We start from the raw sequence: 18,451 nt of genomic DNA, 5'->3' as shown, positions 1-18,451 counted from the left end.
GAACGGGGTTAGAATTCAACAATACTCGATCATCGCCCTCTTTTATTTATCGCCTAAGGACCGGGTGATTTTCAAACCTCCCCCACAAAAAAGGCATATGAAGCCATGTAAAATATAAACGATATAATATTTTAATAATGTACATAAAATTTTACATTTAAAAACTTCATGGAAAATTCAGGAGTTAATGAAAAGCAAATGACTTTTCTAAAACAATTTATTACGAAACAAACTTTATTACAGACAAAAATAACATTTGAAATAAATTTATATAATTAACAGCTATGCATTTGACTAAAAGATGGCACCCAAAGTGGAAAATACAAAAAACTTATTGGAAAAATAAAGAGAAAATTGTTAAAATTTTCTGGTATTTGAAAAAATTTGGTATATTATTACGTAGCTGGGGCAGTAATCTAATACTTGTGCTAAGTATACACTTTAAAACTGTACATGAAATCACTAAGGGCCTTCGTACACAAGGCAACATTAGTCTCTAGAGTTTGTATAGGTACTGATAGTCGCTTGGAGTTAAAAATAGTTGTATTGTTTTCATTACTTTGCCTCATATACAAAAAGCCTTCAACCAAAACAAATGAATGTGAAGACTAGTATCCGAGTGTAGAAAATCATTTTCAAAAACACTCTTTCGTAGAAAATAGTCAAGAATAGTGTTGACATTAAAAGTGTTAGAAAGTGTCGCAAAGCTTGAGCATAGTGGAAACCACGATAAAATAGGCCCATTTAGTACTTAAAATTGTTATTACAAAATTTAAAAGAGGCGATGTCCCCAAATTTTGTTTTGACTTTTCTTCTCAGGGAAGCCAGTTAGGAAAAATCGACTCCAGCTAGCTTAAAAAATGACATGTAAAAGTGATGACGTCTATCCTATTTGCAAAATAAATTATTTCATTTCAAAGTTATCATATAAGAGATTTCTTTGTGCTTAAGCTATACAGCGACTGATGGTTTCATTTAATTACAAACAAATGTATGAATATTATTTCTAAAGAATAAAAAATATAGGAATTGTAAACACAGCCTGTTATTAACAGAATAATATATCTTATGGTAGAATGTCAAAGGATTACTATTTGCGTCCATATTCAGAAACGATACATAGCCAAGTCATGATCAGCCCTAGCGTTTTCACAACTATGTTGGGGTCGGCTTCCAGTCTAACCGGATGCAGTTAAGTACCAGTATTTTACAAGGAGCGACTGCCTATCTGACCTCCTCAACCCAGTGACCTGGGCAAAACGTTAACCTTTAATAAGACTGGTTGTCAGTTTCTTGCTTCTAACTACCCGTATTGTCTGTCAAAGATGTACAACTAACAGCCGGTGACCAGACCGTGTAAAACTTGTTAAATCCCTGGTCACTCATCCATTGACCGTATCAAGCGTAGAGTTAACCTGTGGTCGATCTTTTCGTGCAGTTTTAGCTTAGCCACAAGCTTAGCCAAGTACCGTTTCCAAATATATATTTGTCTAGCTCCTTGTCTAAATGTTTTATGCTCATCATTAGAAACACCGATTTAAACTTTATCTTCTGGCTACATCATATCGAGAGCACTTTATTACTGTATTAACATAAGTTTTGTTAATGTTTCACGACGATACTTCTCATTTCAAATAAAATTTTGTTAAATCATCGGTATCCATAATTTAATGTTAAAGCCTCCTTTATCGACATCCAAATAACTTTTTTTTACAAAAGCGTGAAAAAAACAGTTTTCAGACACTGTTTTACAGCGAGATAGCGAAATATCAGTTCGAAAGATCAATTATCACATTATTAAAATCATATTTTTTATCTTAAAGGTAGCTAGTACAATAGGGTGCCTAAAGACTTTTACAGTTGACTTCAAGTCAAATAATTGACCTTTTACCTAATCGCAACGAAAGCAAGTATGAAAGGTCAATTTATGTTGTTACTATTGCCAACTGTATAAAGGTCTTGTTTTACCACAGATTAGTAAGGCAATGGAGCGTTTCATATCATGTTCAAGCAATGGTTTGTGTCTGCGTCTAAAAAATCCTAAATAACTTTGAGCCGAAGATTGATCTCGATCGGAGGCCTATGTCCAGCAGTGCACGAATATGAGCAAGGTTTTTCATGATGATCATGAAAAACCTTGCTTTTGATTTTTTTTCAAGCCGACTGTAAACCGATCAAGTTCTAGTCGGACTTGCGACTAAGAGGGTTCGGCACAAATAGGCTTATGACCAAATCTTTTGGTTGGAAAAAATTTGAGGTTGGACACTAGCAAATGTTCACATATGATGTATTTCCAAGAGTATTCCATATTAGAAAAGCAACAGTTGTAAAAAATTCCACCGTCTACTGACTGATAGACAAACAGACAGACAGCGGTGCCCTGTAATAGAGTTCCATTTCCGAACCGGAACCCAAAAAATATTAATTCTTGGGGTTATCTTTGGTAAGACCTAATGACGCGACGTTGTAACAAATCGTATTTTAGTTAGATAAAGCTGGAACGTCCAAATGATGTGTATAATATAATCACTCCATGCACTAACTAATCCGTGTTATCATTAAATTAATTCAGTCAACTGTTGATAACAATTCTGCCGTCAGTTTTGATGTCCAAAGGCGAATATTTTCTGATGTAGCTCTCCAAAACTTTCTGGTCGCGGCCTATTACTGCAGCATTCTTCTTTCCTTCTTTGAACATCTGGAATGAAAAGGGACAGCGTAAACAATCACTCTGAGCTTGATTTGATGTGGAAAAAGGTATTTTATTTTACTGCAATGTACTGTATTATGATTAGCTTTTATGTTTTTATCAGCTTGCCTTCCAGCACTCTTGGGAATTATTAGTCTTATGAGTTTATATCTCGCCTATGGTTTCGTAACTCCCAAATGGATGGATAGATTTTTTTGCAACTTCCTTCACAGGACAAGTAAAAGCTCTCGGGTTCTACCACAACCTTCTAGATGGCGTTTTACATGGCGTAGCTGCCGTCCCATTTTTTTAACTGCAGCAGTATTAGAGCTTCCCATTACCTCTTAATACCTTCTCATTGCAAAGTAAAAGATTTATATTGCATTCTACACGTCAGCAATATTGAAACTTACAGAGAATCCATCTCCTCCATCAGCCAGGTAGGCTGGTGCTACCACAATGTACGTGGCGTTATCATCCAGTGGCTTCGGCGTGCTTTTATCGAGGACCGACGCAGAAGTGACACGACTACCCTCTGGTAGCGACACGTTGTATGTTACTTGGATGCCTGGAATAAAGATGTACATGAGTAAGATAATTTGATTAAAAGAGAAATAAATGCGTTTTTATTCCTAGTTGGCTTAAAAAAAGCGGTTGCAACTAGTGACTCTAGTTGCGCGGTTTCAAAATTTCATTCCCATCGAGAAGAACCGGCAAAGAACTCATTGGGTTAGTGGTCTACCTACTTTCTATTAGGAACTTCTCTTTTCTTGATTCGATCATTGTGAATGATGAACCTATTTTCATCATTGTTAATGGCATTTCACACATTTCTTGGAAAAAAAATTGCTCCTGATTAATCCGGTCAAGCTATCTTAACTAAACCGCCATATGTATGTTAAACTTGGTGGGTGCAAAAATTAACATAATGAAAAATTTTAGTCTTCTTACCAGCAACTTGAAGTAACCAAGGTCCTTTAAACGGGTTGTATCCCCACGCGTCAAACATACTCCTCTCCAAAGCTTGTCGCACGTACTTTCCTTCCAATTCAAAAAGCTCAACGCGGTCGTTGAAGGGTAAAAGCTCGAAAATTGAGCCATCAGTTATAGCTGTGAAGAAAGTTGTTCATATGTAAATTAATTGCAACTAAGCAACGGGAAGTGAGAACCTGAATTATCGTCTTGTTAACGAATGTTTATTTAAAGTCTGGATGAAAACAAAATTTCAGTCTACATTCACAAGCAGTATAGCACGACGCAGATTTTTTTTAAAGCATCTCCCGTAGTTTGAAATTTAGATCTTATGTCGTTTAGTCTCAGATCAGATCAAATCAAACTATTGGTCAACATAGGTCTTATGTATACAATTTAGTTGAGCTGTGTACCTAATTTATATAGGTAAGGGCATGGATATTTAATAACAAACTTTCACAATACTTCATCATCATCATCACCCACAGCCTTTATCCTCCCATTGCTGGGCATAGGCCTCCCCTTTTTCGTGCCAATTTTTACGATCCTGTGTCTGTGTCATAATACTTACACAGACATAAATAGAGAGACATAAAAATGTTTGGACCACATATTTTATGTTTGTCCTATTCGGGGATCGAACAGCTGGATGACCTCTGTTCATTTAGTGTGCAGATTTATATATATTTGTGCAGGCAATTCAATTATCACAATTGATAACTTACTTCCTTGCATGATCGAAGACTTGATGTTTCCTCGTTGAATAAATGATAAATATGGGAACGGTGATGTTACTTTTTCTATGCCCTGAAATAAATAGTCATTCTTATTACATTTATCAAGCCCTTTCAAAAAACACAACCTCTTATTAACGCTCATAGATATTTGAAGTGTAAAGGATACGTATCAGTTTGATAAAGCAAAAGCTTGTGGAAGTTTTCCATTTTGAAGTATAATCTGCAGGAACGAGAGAGATTCATTATTTGAATAAGTTATTGACTCCAATACCCAAATTCTTATTCGTTGTTCGGGCCATCTATGGTTCAAAAACTTACATATTCAAGCAGGGCGTCAACCAGCATGTCTCCAAGGGTGCACTCCCCGAAGACACAGTCATCAAACCGCATGGTGTTGACTGTGGATCCCACAGCGACGTTCTCTGCATCATGGACTCTCTTCGCGTATGGCGCCAACTTGGCTTTAATCTCAGGGTCTAGAAAAGAAAAATGTGGTCTTGAGTGATTTTTGTCCAGAGATTGGTGTTTTAATGCCAACTGAAAGCTAGACTTTCGCAATGATAGTTTACCCGTTTTTGAAGACCGGAAGAAACCGCACTTTAAAATTAGCATGAACTTACTTGTAACCTACTTTTTTCATTACATATGTCTTAACAAATCTTTTATCTTTTTAGAAAAAAAATGATTTCTGGAAAGGGTATTTATTTCCCAAAGAGATTCCTTCAAGCAGCTCCATACAGCGGGTTTATTTAAACTATGTAATTCCACGCCCCTAGCGTTAATAACTTAACACGATGTAAAAATCCAGTCAAGTGCGAGTCAAAAAAAAATACTGTAAGCCGCATCTCATATTTATATAGCTTTCACCAACAAATTTATGACCGGAACAACCGTTGGTTAGCCTCGATCTTTATTTTTAGTATTTATTGTTGTAGCAGGAAAAACATAATCTGTAAAATTTCTACTGTATAGTTATCATGGTTCATGAGATGCAGCCTGGTGACGGACGCACAGACAGCATATTTGCTCTTTCATTACGGAACCCGTTGAAAACAATGTCATTTAGGATAGATGTTTCCCAGTCTTACCTCAACATGCGTAGCGCATATGAATTTCTGATCAAGATAATTAATTAGTGTCAAGTTCGCAACTAGGAGAGGTTATCTCCCTATCAATATAAACATAACATCGCGAAATTTAGTCAGAGGTTAGTCTATTTATAAATAACCTATATTAATCATCACGATAAATTGTTGTGTAAAATTATCGTTAGTCTTAAGAGAAAAACAGTTTAATGTTTTTTTATCTAGACATAATATTTTTTCAGAAAGAGTAAATGACCTAGAACACGTCCTTGTGAAACTCCATATCAAAAAGGAAGATCAAAAACTACAGCAATTTGCATTCTGTTTACCTTTACCACTGTATTTTGTTATAGGACCCTTCAAACTAACAATTAATGATACAATTGTATTCCCTCGTCGTATGGTTGATGAACAACGCAGTATCAAAGTTAGGTCATAGGTTTCTGAAACCCATAACAAAAGTTACCTTCTGGAATGGATCGATCGAGGTACAGTGGGTTGCCTTCCCATTTGACGTAGTCCCCTCGGAAATCGAAGTACACTGTCAAATTGCCCATGTATTTAGTGAAGGCTGATGCTTGCACGATCAAAACCTGCAATAATAGGACATTGGTTAATGAAGAATTTTCAGTCGCTTTTTACCGGTATCTTAGTATATTCTAGTTTTATCATATTTTTTTTAACAATTAACAATTCCAAACATGTAGTTTTACAAGCTATATAGGCATAGTACACACATTTCTCAGTAGTATTTACTATGCACTATTTATTACACACAGGTATCCGAGTGGTCGCCACGCCAAACCCACAGAATGCGGGGATCGAACTTGCTACACGTCTCGTTGCTATGATGCACGAATGCTTGTCTTGAATCTGGATATCATTGTGCAAGTGTCCATGTTTATGAAATTCTCCTCATCATATGGTTTTAATGTCTTAATACCAGAGTCGTTTTTTTTTAAACAAACTATATGGAAACGCATACACAGATCAAAAATGTGTTCTATCAATGCTCATTTCATCTCGATATGACAAATTTGTCTTCACTAGTACGATCATGATTACATTATTACCTGATGTTTTTTATCATGAGAGTTCTCAATGAACACAGGGTAGGGTCCGGCCACAGCCTCCCCACTTGGTGCTTCCCCGTTCCACAGGAGAGAATGCGTGTGTCCCCCCACAATTATGTCTATATATTCACCAACCTCCCGAGCTATTTCTCTGAAAACAAAATATTGTTTCAAAATTACTTAAGATAATATGTAATTGAGATTTGCTTCGTCTCTTCTGTTGGTCTAGTGGTCAGTAGTATTGACCGCGTAACCGGAGGTGGTAGGGTAAGATTACCACACAAGATAAGAATAGGTGTAAACATCAAGATCATTGACTTACTGATTATGGCCAAAAAATAGTAAGTTTAATTTATATAAAGAATAATATTTAAGCCTTTAAGTTACACGCGGAAGAAATCCATAAAATTTTCCCAATTTAAAAGTGCAAGGCATTGGGAAATCGATTGTCCGTTACCAATCCTATTCAGTGCTATTGTTTTGTAGTTCATCTACCGATTTCCAAATAGAGTAGGTTCTCAATTCCACTATATTCTTTTTATGTTTGTTTATTTGGAACTTCAAACTTGACGAACTGAATTTGGATTTTCCATAAACATTAATCAATGTTTTCTCAGTAGCTTTTATTTGAAGTATGTTGCGTGGTTTGGTCGTTAATAAAATATTATATTACTTAGCTTTCTATTGTAAAGTTTAAGTTTTCTAATACTATCAACATTTAATTACTATCGACGACCTCCGTGGTCGAGTGGCGCACGCACCGGTTTCAAGGTGTCGCTAGCTCTGAGGTCCCGGGTTCGATCCCCGGCCGGGTCAATGTAAAAATTCACATTTCTACATTCTCTCGGGTCTGGGTGTTTGTGGTACCTTCGTTGTATCTGAATTCCATAACACAAGTGCTATAGCAACTTACTTTGGGTTCAGAACAATGTATGTGATGTTGTCGTGTAGAGTACCACGAACCTCATTATAAGTTAGGATGCTATATTCAGAACAAACATCGTAATTTAGTTACCATGTAAACTACATTTGTTTTCCTGTTAGTGCCTTCTTTTATGGCAGACAAAGGAATCATTATATTAATTTAATCATCTGACGTGGAACAGAAGTGAGTTATTTGTGTCCTAATTGAGTGATTGCATCCCGTCCTTGTCTTCTCTAACAATAGCCACTAAGATAAAGCGAACGATAAAAAGATATCCTACTTAGACTTAACAAGTGAGGTTCTGAGTTCTGTATCTCGGATCTAAAATGTGAGACCTAGTTGGTAAATATGGGCCATTCGAAATTGAAATGCAAAACACCTGGACTGGAATAATATTTCTCATATTACCTGCAATAGGGCATTTGACTAAGGGCCGATTTTTCAATCGTCAGATAACTTTTATTTGAGGAATAAATATTGCCGTTTGACATAATATATTTTCTATACAAAAGCTGTCAAAATGTCAAACTTATTCGTCAGATAAAAGTTATCTGTCGATTGAAAAATCGGCCCTAAATGTAATATTTAAAATTCATAAATTTTAAAAATCTAATTACCTTCTTTTTAAAATGTTCAATCTATTGAAATTTTATCAAAATCGGTCCAGCATTTTTATAGTTGTAAATTGTATTGTCATCGGATTTGAAGCTACCCAGAAAATTTCAGCCTGCTAGCTTATCGGGAAGTTACAAAAATCCAACCGGAATGGTAAAAAACTCTTCAGGTTTAAGATAATAAAATATTAATGTATAGAATATAATAGTGCCGTTTATGCGAGATTTGTCTACAATGACATCTTTCATCCTTTCTACCAAGCAACTATTTGATCTGTCTATCTATTTGATCTGTACCTAACCCCTATTGTTATAGGTCACATCACTTGTCTAGTCAATTCAATTCCTTATGATCACCTCACATGCTCCTACCATGTGATATCAATTGTTATACATTGTAGCAAATACGAGGTCTTCAAGTCGTGTACCTGTTATTAAATGTTAAAATGAAGATTTTATTTCTTTTTCATTGTTCAATTGTTTATGAAGTATTGTTTAATTGCGTTAATAAAAATTCTATTTTAAGACTTAAATTCTTAATCTGTTACCAAGGCGTCATGTTTCTTTGTTTTGTTCTTTTTCATCCCAAATAAAATAGCTTCAGTGTGACATTACTGTAAAGTGTGCCCTCAAAACGGACTATTTAAAATGAAAACTTGATTTCAAAGACACACCTTTTACAATTTAGATCTAACTTCATCAATGTGTGTTTATTTCTTACGGCTGCCATTTGTACACCTTTGACAGCCTTTGGATCATATTTTTTGACAAAAAATAACACAGCTGACTTCAAATAAAAAAATACTAAGTACCACTGGATGATTTGATGGGATCTGATGGAATCATACGACGGGAAATTTCTTATTAAATAAAAAAGAACCTTTGTCAACGAAATCGGTTCATGCAGTCCTAAAAACCGAATCCAAAATGTTGTAGAGTAACTCTCGCGAGGATGATTCACGCTTTGCCGCTTTCCACATTTTATATTAACTTTCTCAAGAAATTCAAACTTAATAGATGCAACAGTAGACTCACGCATATGCATGGATTGCCCAACTAGTTATAGACCATACCGGAGTCTTTAACATGAGCTGACAGCGCGACAAGGTGTCGAGTCAAACTAGTCTTAAAATACCGATGAATACGCTTGAGTAACCCGTAACCTCCCTTAAGTGCGAATCCAATACAATCGGAAAAAGGTTTGGAAGATTAATGATGACAGATAGTAGATTACTTACTGGTCAACTTCAAGTCCACAATGAGACAGTAAAACAATGATGTCGACTCCTTTCTCATTGAGAGCTTCTGCCTCGCGTCTCGCTGCTTCTTTCGGATCAGTGAACTTTACTTTACCGGGCGATGATAATTTCTGTGAATAAATTATATGTGAATTGAAATAAGAAATAATTTTGCTAAGTGCAGGTTCTTGGGGTATACCTACACCTTTTTATATTTATTAATTTCTTGCTAAAACTAAGTCTAGCTTTAGCTTTACCAGTTGCAATTTGCATTGATAGTAATTTGAACAAAAAGAAAACATTAAGCATCGTTTGTTAAAGTCAATAATTTAACAGGCTAGGAATTTCTTGAAAAAAAAACTTATAATAATTTAAACAAATGAAATGAGGAAAAGCTTTTTTTCAAAATTGGTTTCTATTTAGACTTATTTCTACGGAACCACAATGTCGAGAATCCGACTCAAGCAAACAGAACTAAAACAGAATTTCCACAATATTATCATCTCAAACTACCTATCTCATTCGTGACACATTATAACACCTCAGTCACACTATTGTAACGTATCAAAACGATAAAATACATTGAGATACTTATTGAAACATCATCAAAGAGATACGTGATTGACAAATGATACTAAGGTATCACGCATAGATTAACAATGGCGGAAACGAGATACATGTTTCAGTTATTCGCGATATATGAAATAAATATGTTTACTGTTTTGAATGATCACAAACTTACTTACAATAGACAAGTCACTAACATGTATTGATATTAATGATAGATGCTTTATTCATTATTACTTTTATAAAACATTTTATAAAACAGCACAAATCAAAATGGATCCCACGAAAACAAAAACAGGGATAAAAATTATCCCTTTCGTTAATCCTATTTATAAACTATCTATGTTTTGTCAAAATCTTTTCACTGGTGTTTGCGTGAAAGAGGAACAAACGCGGGCCCGTGCTCAGCATCTAGTTAATCATATTGAGATTTAGTCTTGACCGGTCTGTTTTATCAACGGTTTTATCCCACTGTAACCTATCATAGAAGAGAGAAGAACTATAGACAAAAAAAAAATATTTCAATAATTATTACTTACAGCAGTATCCGGAGTAATAAGACCTATTATTCCAATCTTCCTCCCTTTCCTTTTCACGATAGTGTGTGGTTTATATAGGCCATTTAATACTGGTTCCAAGCTAGTGTCCATGTTAGCAGCTAGTACTGGGGCCTTCAAAGCGGAGAGGTAGGGCGCCAGCCCGTCTGGACCATCGTCGAACTCATGGTTTCCTATCGCCTGAAGGAGAATGTTTTTAGAAGTTAAAACAGTTTTTTGCACAAAAACTTTCATAAGTATTTAAGTGACGTATACACAAAGGCAACCAGTCTCATAACTAGCAATCGTGGATAACACAATTGTTTGTCCTAAGCAGGGATCGAACCCGGGAGTGGCAAATAGAGGGCGGCCAAAAAAAAGATGGATGGACTGTGTGAAAGTGATATGAAAGAAAAGTTAGTGATAGCATGAAGAGTGACAGGACAGAATGGAAGAAAAAATCCACTGCAAATCCAAACGAAAAAGGACGAAAGCAGGAACAAGAAAAAGCTATCATCAAAGAGTTTCTTATATTCTTCACCCTTCTCATACTTACATGAGCATCATGAGGTATAAGGTTCATGAACTCCTGCGTCACGCTCCACTTCAGCAGCGTATACCAGTAGGTTCCTTGAAAGCTGTCACCAGCATTCAGGACCAAGGAGTGTGGCTTCTCTTGCAACAGAGTGTGGATCTCCTGGTACAAGCGCGGGAAGCCGCCGATACAGGAGTTGTTGTTGTACCTACATGTTGGTGTATCTACTGAGGTTTCTTCAAATCTGGAAAAATAAGGATTTGGTTAGAACTGGAAATTGAAAAGTTGTAAATTGGCAAAACGTATCTTTCTTTTTGGTATGGTCGATGTATATTTTTTTTTTACAAATGAATGATAGCCGACCCCAACATAGTTGGGAAAAGGCTAGGCCAATTTACAAATTGGTGTCAGAGTTAAAGACACTAGATGGCGTTGTGTGAAAATTGTGGAATATTTATATTATTTAATATTTTTAACTTTTTAATTCTTTGCCATAATAATAACCTTAAAGATTTTACGAATTTATAAACTCATTCACTTAATTTCAACCAGACTGTGAAATATCCCTGTAAATTGTTAATATTTAACATAATAATGAATTGCAATCCGACAAAGTTCTTTGTGTACCCTAAATAATTGCGAAATATACACATTTGCATTACAATATGGGATGTATCACAAGTCATTTGTATTTTAACAAAGAGTTTCGGAAATTTTCCTCACAACCGTTTTCAGCATGACGTGGTTTTATTCATTTATTTTTGTGTATTAATTGTTAGATTCAATACATAATTACAGTATTGTGTCGCTTTAAAGCATACAGACCGTCGTTGAGGAGCTCGTGGCTTAGCTATAATCGCATAAGTGATTCGATCACCGGTTAAGCCACGCTTGACGCGGTTGGTCCGTTGATGGGTGACCATATTTGTCATAACGAGTTCCTCCGTGTTTCGGAAGGCACGTTAAATTGTGGGTCCCGGCTGTTATTCCTACATCTTTACCAGTCGTTACAGGTAGTCAGAAGCTTGAAAAGTCTGACAACTAATCTAACTAAGGGGTATCGTGTTGCCCAGGTAACTGGGTTGAGGAGGTCAGATAGGCAGTCGCTCCTTGTAAAACACTGGTACTTAGCTGAAACCGGTTAGACGGGTAGTTATAAAAAACAATATAATTAATAGTTGAATAGTTGGGAAAAGGCTAGGCCAATGAGACCGTCGAAAGCAACTGATTGCTGACCAGTTTTTTTTATATATTGAAGTCTGAATCACTTAACAAGATTGGCAGCATAATAATATAATGTTTATAAAAAACAGGATTTCCAAACTAGTATAGTCAATTTAACATATCTTTGTCAACAATACCATGGGCATTGGGCAACCCTTGTAAATATAAATTGACATTCTGCACTTATTACAGCTTTCATTAGTGTGTCTCTGTCACACAAGTTGAAGCTTCTGTAATGAACACCGACTATGGTACAACAGCACACATTGATCGATTAAAGGAAATTCGATAAAGAGAGACTAACAACGTCTTAAGGAGCTCCTCCGTCTTTTGGAAGGCACGTAAATGGCAAATCTTTAACAATCGGGAAGAAGCTAGAGGTCTGAGAGTCTGACAACCAGTATAACTAAGGGGTCTGTAGTCAGACAGGCAGTCGCTCCTTATGAAACACTGGTATTTAGCTGTATCTGGGTAGGCTAGAAGCAGGACTCAACATAGTTGGGGAAAAACTAGTATGATAATGTTAATCGCACACACACAAAGCTGCGCGCACAGATGAGCTGAACTCTCAGTACATATTATGCTTGTACTAGATCATAAAACATGTAACATCGTTTCATCATTTTCAAGGTTATCTCTTTATGATAACAAAGAATTTAGCAAACTAACCACACTTATTAAATGTATAATTACAATTCGTAATACTCCAATAGTTGTATAACAAGTAGGGATTTTAAATGGACGTAAAACACGCCACTATTATGTGAAGATTTAAAATACTTAATAGGTATTTTATTTTATAAATACAAAAGCAGGCGACATACTTCAAATATAAAACTACTGAGCCAAACTTGATGATTTTTTATGGGACCAAATGACAATTAATTCAAAATTTACTAACGTAAATTAAAAAAGAATCAACGAAAGCCGTTCATCCAGTCCGAAGTTCGGAGGTAACATACATAAAACATACAGACGGATTGAGAACATCCAACTTGGTCAGATAGGCAGTCGCTCCTTGTAAAACACTGGTACTTAGCTGAATCCGGTTAGACTGGAAGCCGACCCCAACATAGTTGGGAAAAGGCTAGCACGATGATGAGAGCTTAATCCTTCTTGAGGTCGATAAAAACCTTTATCGACAACATAATGTTAATACGGGAACATAGTCGTATTTTAAAAAGCTTTTAACTTTATTGCCTGCATATAATATTCAGACTTGCATAAATACAAAATACAATCCTTCTGACGCAATTGGGCAACAAGACCATAACTAAAAAAGAAAAGCAAATAAAATTAATAAAAAAAATAAAGAAATGACAATTAACGCCTTTTTACAAGTCATTGTTAAAACAGCTGTTTCTACATAAGTTTTATCATATTGACATTTTCGTGTTCTGACAACCAAGGTCAACAACCGAACTGACTTTTTAAGTGCCTTTACACTGACCGGTAGCGGCCTTTCGAAATTAAATGTGTAGATTTAGTCAAGTATCAATATCGTACAAAAACAATGTTCTATTATACCTTTAAATTTCTATTTTTCATAGCAATAATGACTTTCAGATATTTTTTTGTAATTTTTCTTTATTTCTACGCTTTTTTCTTGCCTAGTCATAGTAATAATTTAGCGTTGTAATTTCGTGTTTCAGCACCTATGTCTAAAAGCGATCTTTTCACAATATAATTTCGTTATATAAGCCTCTAAAATAATAAAAAGTCTTTAGAATAGTCTTCATTATCGGATGTCGGGCAGTACCCGACTCCGGCACGTGTATAATGCCTCTAACAACATCCGATTAAGGAAGAGAAAGGCGTGAATATATTATTTTTGTTGCTAAGCATATGTATTTTTATACTTGTTTCTTTAAAAGCTGCCACCACTATAATCTTGACGGCTGTGGTTTTCATTCAAAACAGTCAATAGTTGTCAATAAGTTAATATTGTCATATGAACTCATGGATATTCGTATAAGGCTAAAGTTGCCACAAACACGGATGACGTCACTCGGCGTTCAGGTATAGTCAGTAAGAGTCTGAGACTACCAGTGCTATCCCCGATCAGGCGGGTGTACATGAGGATTCCGTTGAAATACAAAAAAGAACTCGCCGTAAATAATAGAACTGCCCTGCCACGTGTACAGAGACCTAAAATCATAAAGTTACTAGCTGTTGCCCGCGATTTCATTCGCGTGGTTAAAAGATATAGTTAAGACTTTTTGTTCTTTACACACATTTTTAATTTTCCTTCGGGAACTACTTAAGAAATCGGGATAAAAGGTAGCCTATGTTCTTTTCTATGTGCATGCCAAATTTCATCCAAATCCGTTCAGCCGTTTTTGCGTGATTGAGTAACAAACATCCAAACATCCACACTCTCACATTTTTAATATTAGTAAGGATTACTAAAATTAAATACAACACCAATATAGGTAGTCCATGGTTCCAACAATCAATATTAAAGTTATAGTACTTATAGATGTCAACTGTGATGACCTATAGTGGAAATACCTAAACACTACAGTATCTTAAAATAGCTGACCTATACGCTAACGTTAGCAACGCTCAAACTTATTTCAGGTTGAAGTTTAGATGAGAACTAATAAGTTTCTTGATAAGAGCAGTCAGATAGATAACATAGTTTTAGTTCACGATTGACTGCACGGATAGATGAGTAGTTTTGGTCGCCATGGCAAAACTAATGCAAGTGACGGAGAGAGGGTTCGACCCCGCACTAGTATTTGTGTGATCCGCGATGGAGTGGTATCTCGTTTTCATAACAGATGATACTGCTTTGAGACGTGAAGGAAACTCTCAGCATAAACTCAATAATTTATATTCTTCTATGAGAGTCAAATTAATACGTTTGTATAGCTTACTAGCTGACACAGCAAACGTTTTTTTGCCATACAAATGAGTTTAAAAAGGTATAAAAAGTATTGCTATGAAAAATAGATGTTGTCCGATTCATACAGCTTCCCAATATGCACGAAAATAAGAGAATCGGTCTAGCCGTTTTGGAGTTAAATTACGTACACGGTAAAACGAGAATTTTATATATTAGATCATCCACTGCTGTTTCTGCGGTTCTAAACAAGGATTTGTAACTCCAATAATATATCTCTAAAAGGTGATGCTTAGTTATCTGATATGATTACGATGTAGAAGGGAGATTAAACTTTACTCATTGAGGAACGGTACCTGGCTTCAACAAATACAGCGGGGGAATCCTCATGGACACCAACTCCGGGGGAGGATATGGGTAGTGGTAATCTGACTTTTCCTGACCTGAACCGCCGTGCTACGTCATCGGCGTTTTTGTGTCGGTGAGCACACTACTACCTGATAAAAACATATTTTATCTACATTCCGCGATGAATTATAAGACCGAGAAATATTGACACACAAATGATAAGTCATTCAATACTGTTGTAGAGAAGACAAATAAATATTTATACAGAATGTTTTGCGAGAGATTATTCAGAAATGTGTTGATAAGATAAATAATGAAGATGTTCATGAACGGCGTAAAAATAATAATGTTAGAATCGTTCTGTATATAGACATATTTAAGACTAGCTGTTGCCTGCGACTTTGTCTGCGTGGTTTTCAAGATGTGAATACAGAGATATTTAAGATGATTTTGAATTAAAATTGCGTTTCAAAATCCCAATAAGATTACATTAAAAAGACTGTGACTTGATTTTTTGAGAAATTGTTTTATCCGAAACTGGTCGGGCGAACCCGACAAATAAGCATGAGTGAACCGTTATTAAATACATGCGAGTAAACAGAAATTTCAATATTATCTTTCGTTACAATAACATTAACACAATTAAGATTACGATAATGAAGACGTTGTCATTAAAATTAGATTACCTAAGTACTTTATTTGTGTTTCAATGTACGAGAAAAAATGCTTTCGTGATGACTTTTAAGTGTGGAAGAAATTGTACATCGCCCTATTTATATTTTTTGTATGTGGATATGTAAATCATAATTGTTAAAAAAAAATAGGTAGATAAGATCTTATTGAGGAGCTCGTGGCTAAGCTATAACTGCATACGTGGATCGATCACAGGTTAAACTATGCTTGACGCGGTTGGTCCGTAGATTCGTGACCATCTTTGTCATAACGAGTTCCTCCGTGTTTCGGAAGGCACGTTAAATTTTGGGTCCCGGTTGTTATTCATAAATCTTTGACGACGTTACTACTACGACGTCCAACCAAGGGGTATCGTGTTGCCCAGGTAACTGGGTTGAGAACTACTTAGCTGAATCCGGTTAGACTGGAAGTCGACCCCAACATATTCGGGAAAAGGCTACGATGATGAATAAGGTCCTATAAAAATCACAGCACGCTACAATATTCTAACAAAAAAATTGACTTACTACACTTCTTTCTTGCAAAACATTATTGCAATAGGTTCGCCTCCGGTTGACAAATCATAACTTACGTATAAATGTGATAGCAAGAAATGTAACTGTAACAGTTTTGTTATGCATATTGTAATATGTTTCTAAAGCATATAATAACTTACGCCATAGTCGCATGCAAGGTTAGACCTTACGTGAAACAACATGACGTGGTATGAACTAGGTACAAGGAAATTTAGTTCTCAAGATCTTTTTTGCAGTCTAATTTATCCACCAACATTAATTTATTTTAATTAAATTCCTTGGAGATATCGTTTTAGATTTTGCTTGCTATAAAGGCTTTGCATGTTTTGATTCTGGAATTATTTACAGATTTTTGGTCTTAGAGTAAGTTCTAGGTGTGGAAGAGAGATGTCGCATTATGCCGTATGTAGCGCTGTCACGCTTCCACAACCCTAATAATATTACTGTAAGACGTGGTGATAGATCCGCTGGTCATAAAAATAAATATGTTTGAAAAATCTAAAAATCCACGTTTTTAAACGACCATCCAAATTTTATCAAAATCGCCCAAACATTTTTTGTAAATTGCATTGCCATCGGGTTTGAAGCTATCCTGAAAATTTTAGCCTGCTCTCTTATCGGAAAATGCCTCAAAGTTGATTTGCAAAGATCAAACCGGAGCGACAAACAAACAAGAAAGTGAGTGTATAAAAAAACGTGGGGCAAGCGAAAATAATTTAAAAGACGAAAGTACACAAATAATCTTCTTATCCATCTACTCCCAAACTATGTATTTTAGGGTCAGATAGAGCTATTTGCCCATCTCAACCGTTTCAGTGGAATACAATATTTTACGCATATTGATGACTATCTGTCGCATAAATTCCTATCAGGTAGCACGACAAACACGCCAAGAGTAGCTTGGAAATATTAATATTGTGATAATAAGTGTCAGTTATATTGATTTACATAGATAAGTGGTAGATTGAAAACGGCAAAATTTTGCACCCCGATCGCTCTTGAAACAAGGTGTCTTTTTGTCAAACGAATCAGAAAAGGACGAAGGCTGAATATTATGGAGCGAAACGTTTGTAACATCCTAATTATCATATTCTGACAGATAAATATAGTTATCTTTATCGGGTAACCTAACCGAAGAGTGTATTTTTACCCATTAATGGAAAGATGATGAAATAAATTACAGCCTATGTTAAACTATCGTTTAATAAATTAAACGCGAAAAATGAAAGGTCATCATAAAATTTAGCCGCACGTTAATAAACGATAAATTAGAGTCAATAATAAGTGTTCATTCAACGATCAATTTCAAGTGTACTTGAAATAAAAATTGACCCTGGGGCTAACTTTCGTAAACACGTTTCTATGTATAATTTTATGAAATAATCTTATCTTTTAATAATAAAAGATGTCGATACAATAATAATGACTCAATTGATTACAATATAATAAACACAGTTTAATTTAAACAAAGTGATTAGTCAAAAAATAGAGCGAAATTACCTTGCGTGGAAATCGTTGTAGTGAATTATATCCAATGGGTAGAGCCCTTCGAAAGGCAACGCAAAACCATGCACATATCCCACTAAAATCGTTAAACACCAAAATACCAACATTTTACAGTTATTTTTAAAAGAGTTTATTAAATATTTTTTTATATTCACATAACGGACGCGCGTGCGATCTGCACGGCGACTGGATGGGTACTGAGGTGGGAAGTAGAGCAACTCAACTCGGAATGTTTCTTTATTGATGTTGCCCGCTGAATGCGCAAAGAATTTTGCGTCTGTGGACGTGAGCAACAGCCCCTGGCTAAGTGACATTTCTACTATCGTTAACGTCAATGGAAATCGCTCAT

At 35.6% G+C, this 18,451-nt stretch overlaps 1 protein-coding gene across 1 annotated transcript; it reads right to left on the bottom strand.

Annotated features, from left to right (window-relative positions):
- Positions 1 to 2,557: 2,557 nt before the first annotated feature.
- LOC113494103 (apyrase-like) lies at positions 2,558 to 18,431 on the bottom strand. Its single transcript, XM_026872254.1, has 11 exons — positions 18,097 to 18,431; positions 10,993 to 11,215; positions 10,440 to 10,637; positions 9,334 to 9,464; positions 6,557 to 6,707; positions 5,950 to 6,076; positions 4,717 to 4,874; positions 4,387 to 4,468; positions 3,641 to 3,799; positions 3,103 to 3,257; positions 2,558 to 2,698 (listed from the first exon to the last, which is right to left on the bottom strand). The coding sequence occupies exons 1-11, from the start codon at positions 18,414 to 18,416 to the stop codon at positions 2,573 to 2,575; spliced, it is 1,830 nt and encodes a 609-aa protein (XP_026728055.1). The 5' UTR covers positions 18,417 to 18,431; the 3' UTR covers positions 2,558 to 2,572.
- Positions 18,432 to 18,451: the final 20 nt, after the last annotated feature.

This window comes from Trichoplusia ni, chromosome 1, assembly GCF_003590095.1.
Source record: "Trichoplusia ni isolate ovarian cell line Hi5 chromosome 1, tn1, whole genome shotgun sequence".
Classification (NCBI taxonomy): domain Eukaryota; kingdom Metazoa; phylum Arthropoda; class Insecta; order Lepidoptera; family Noctuidae; genus Trichoplusia; species Trichoplusia ni.
The sequence above is the reverse complement of the archived record's forward strand: the minus strand, read 5'-3'. Positions and strand labels throughout refer to the sequence as shown.

Bases quoted from the DNA above. Each gene is read 5' to 3' on its own strand.
- LOC113494103 (XM_026872254.1), bottom strand. From the start codon at position 18,416: ATGTCACTTAGCCAGGGGCTGTTGCTCACGTCCACAGACGCAAAATTC. The intron at 11,216-18,096 runs GTAATTTCGCTC...TTATTTTTCCAG, and splicing joins TACAACGATTTCCACGCAAG to ATTTGAAGAAACCTCAGTAG. The intron at 3,258-3,640 runs GTAAGAAGACTA...TCTTTATTCCAG, and splicing joins TTGGTTACTTCAAGTTGCTG to GCATCCAAGTAACATACAAC.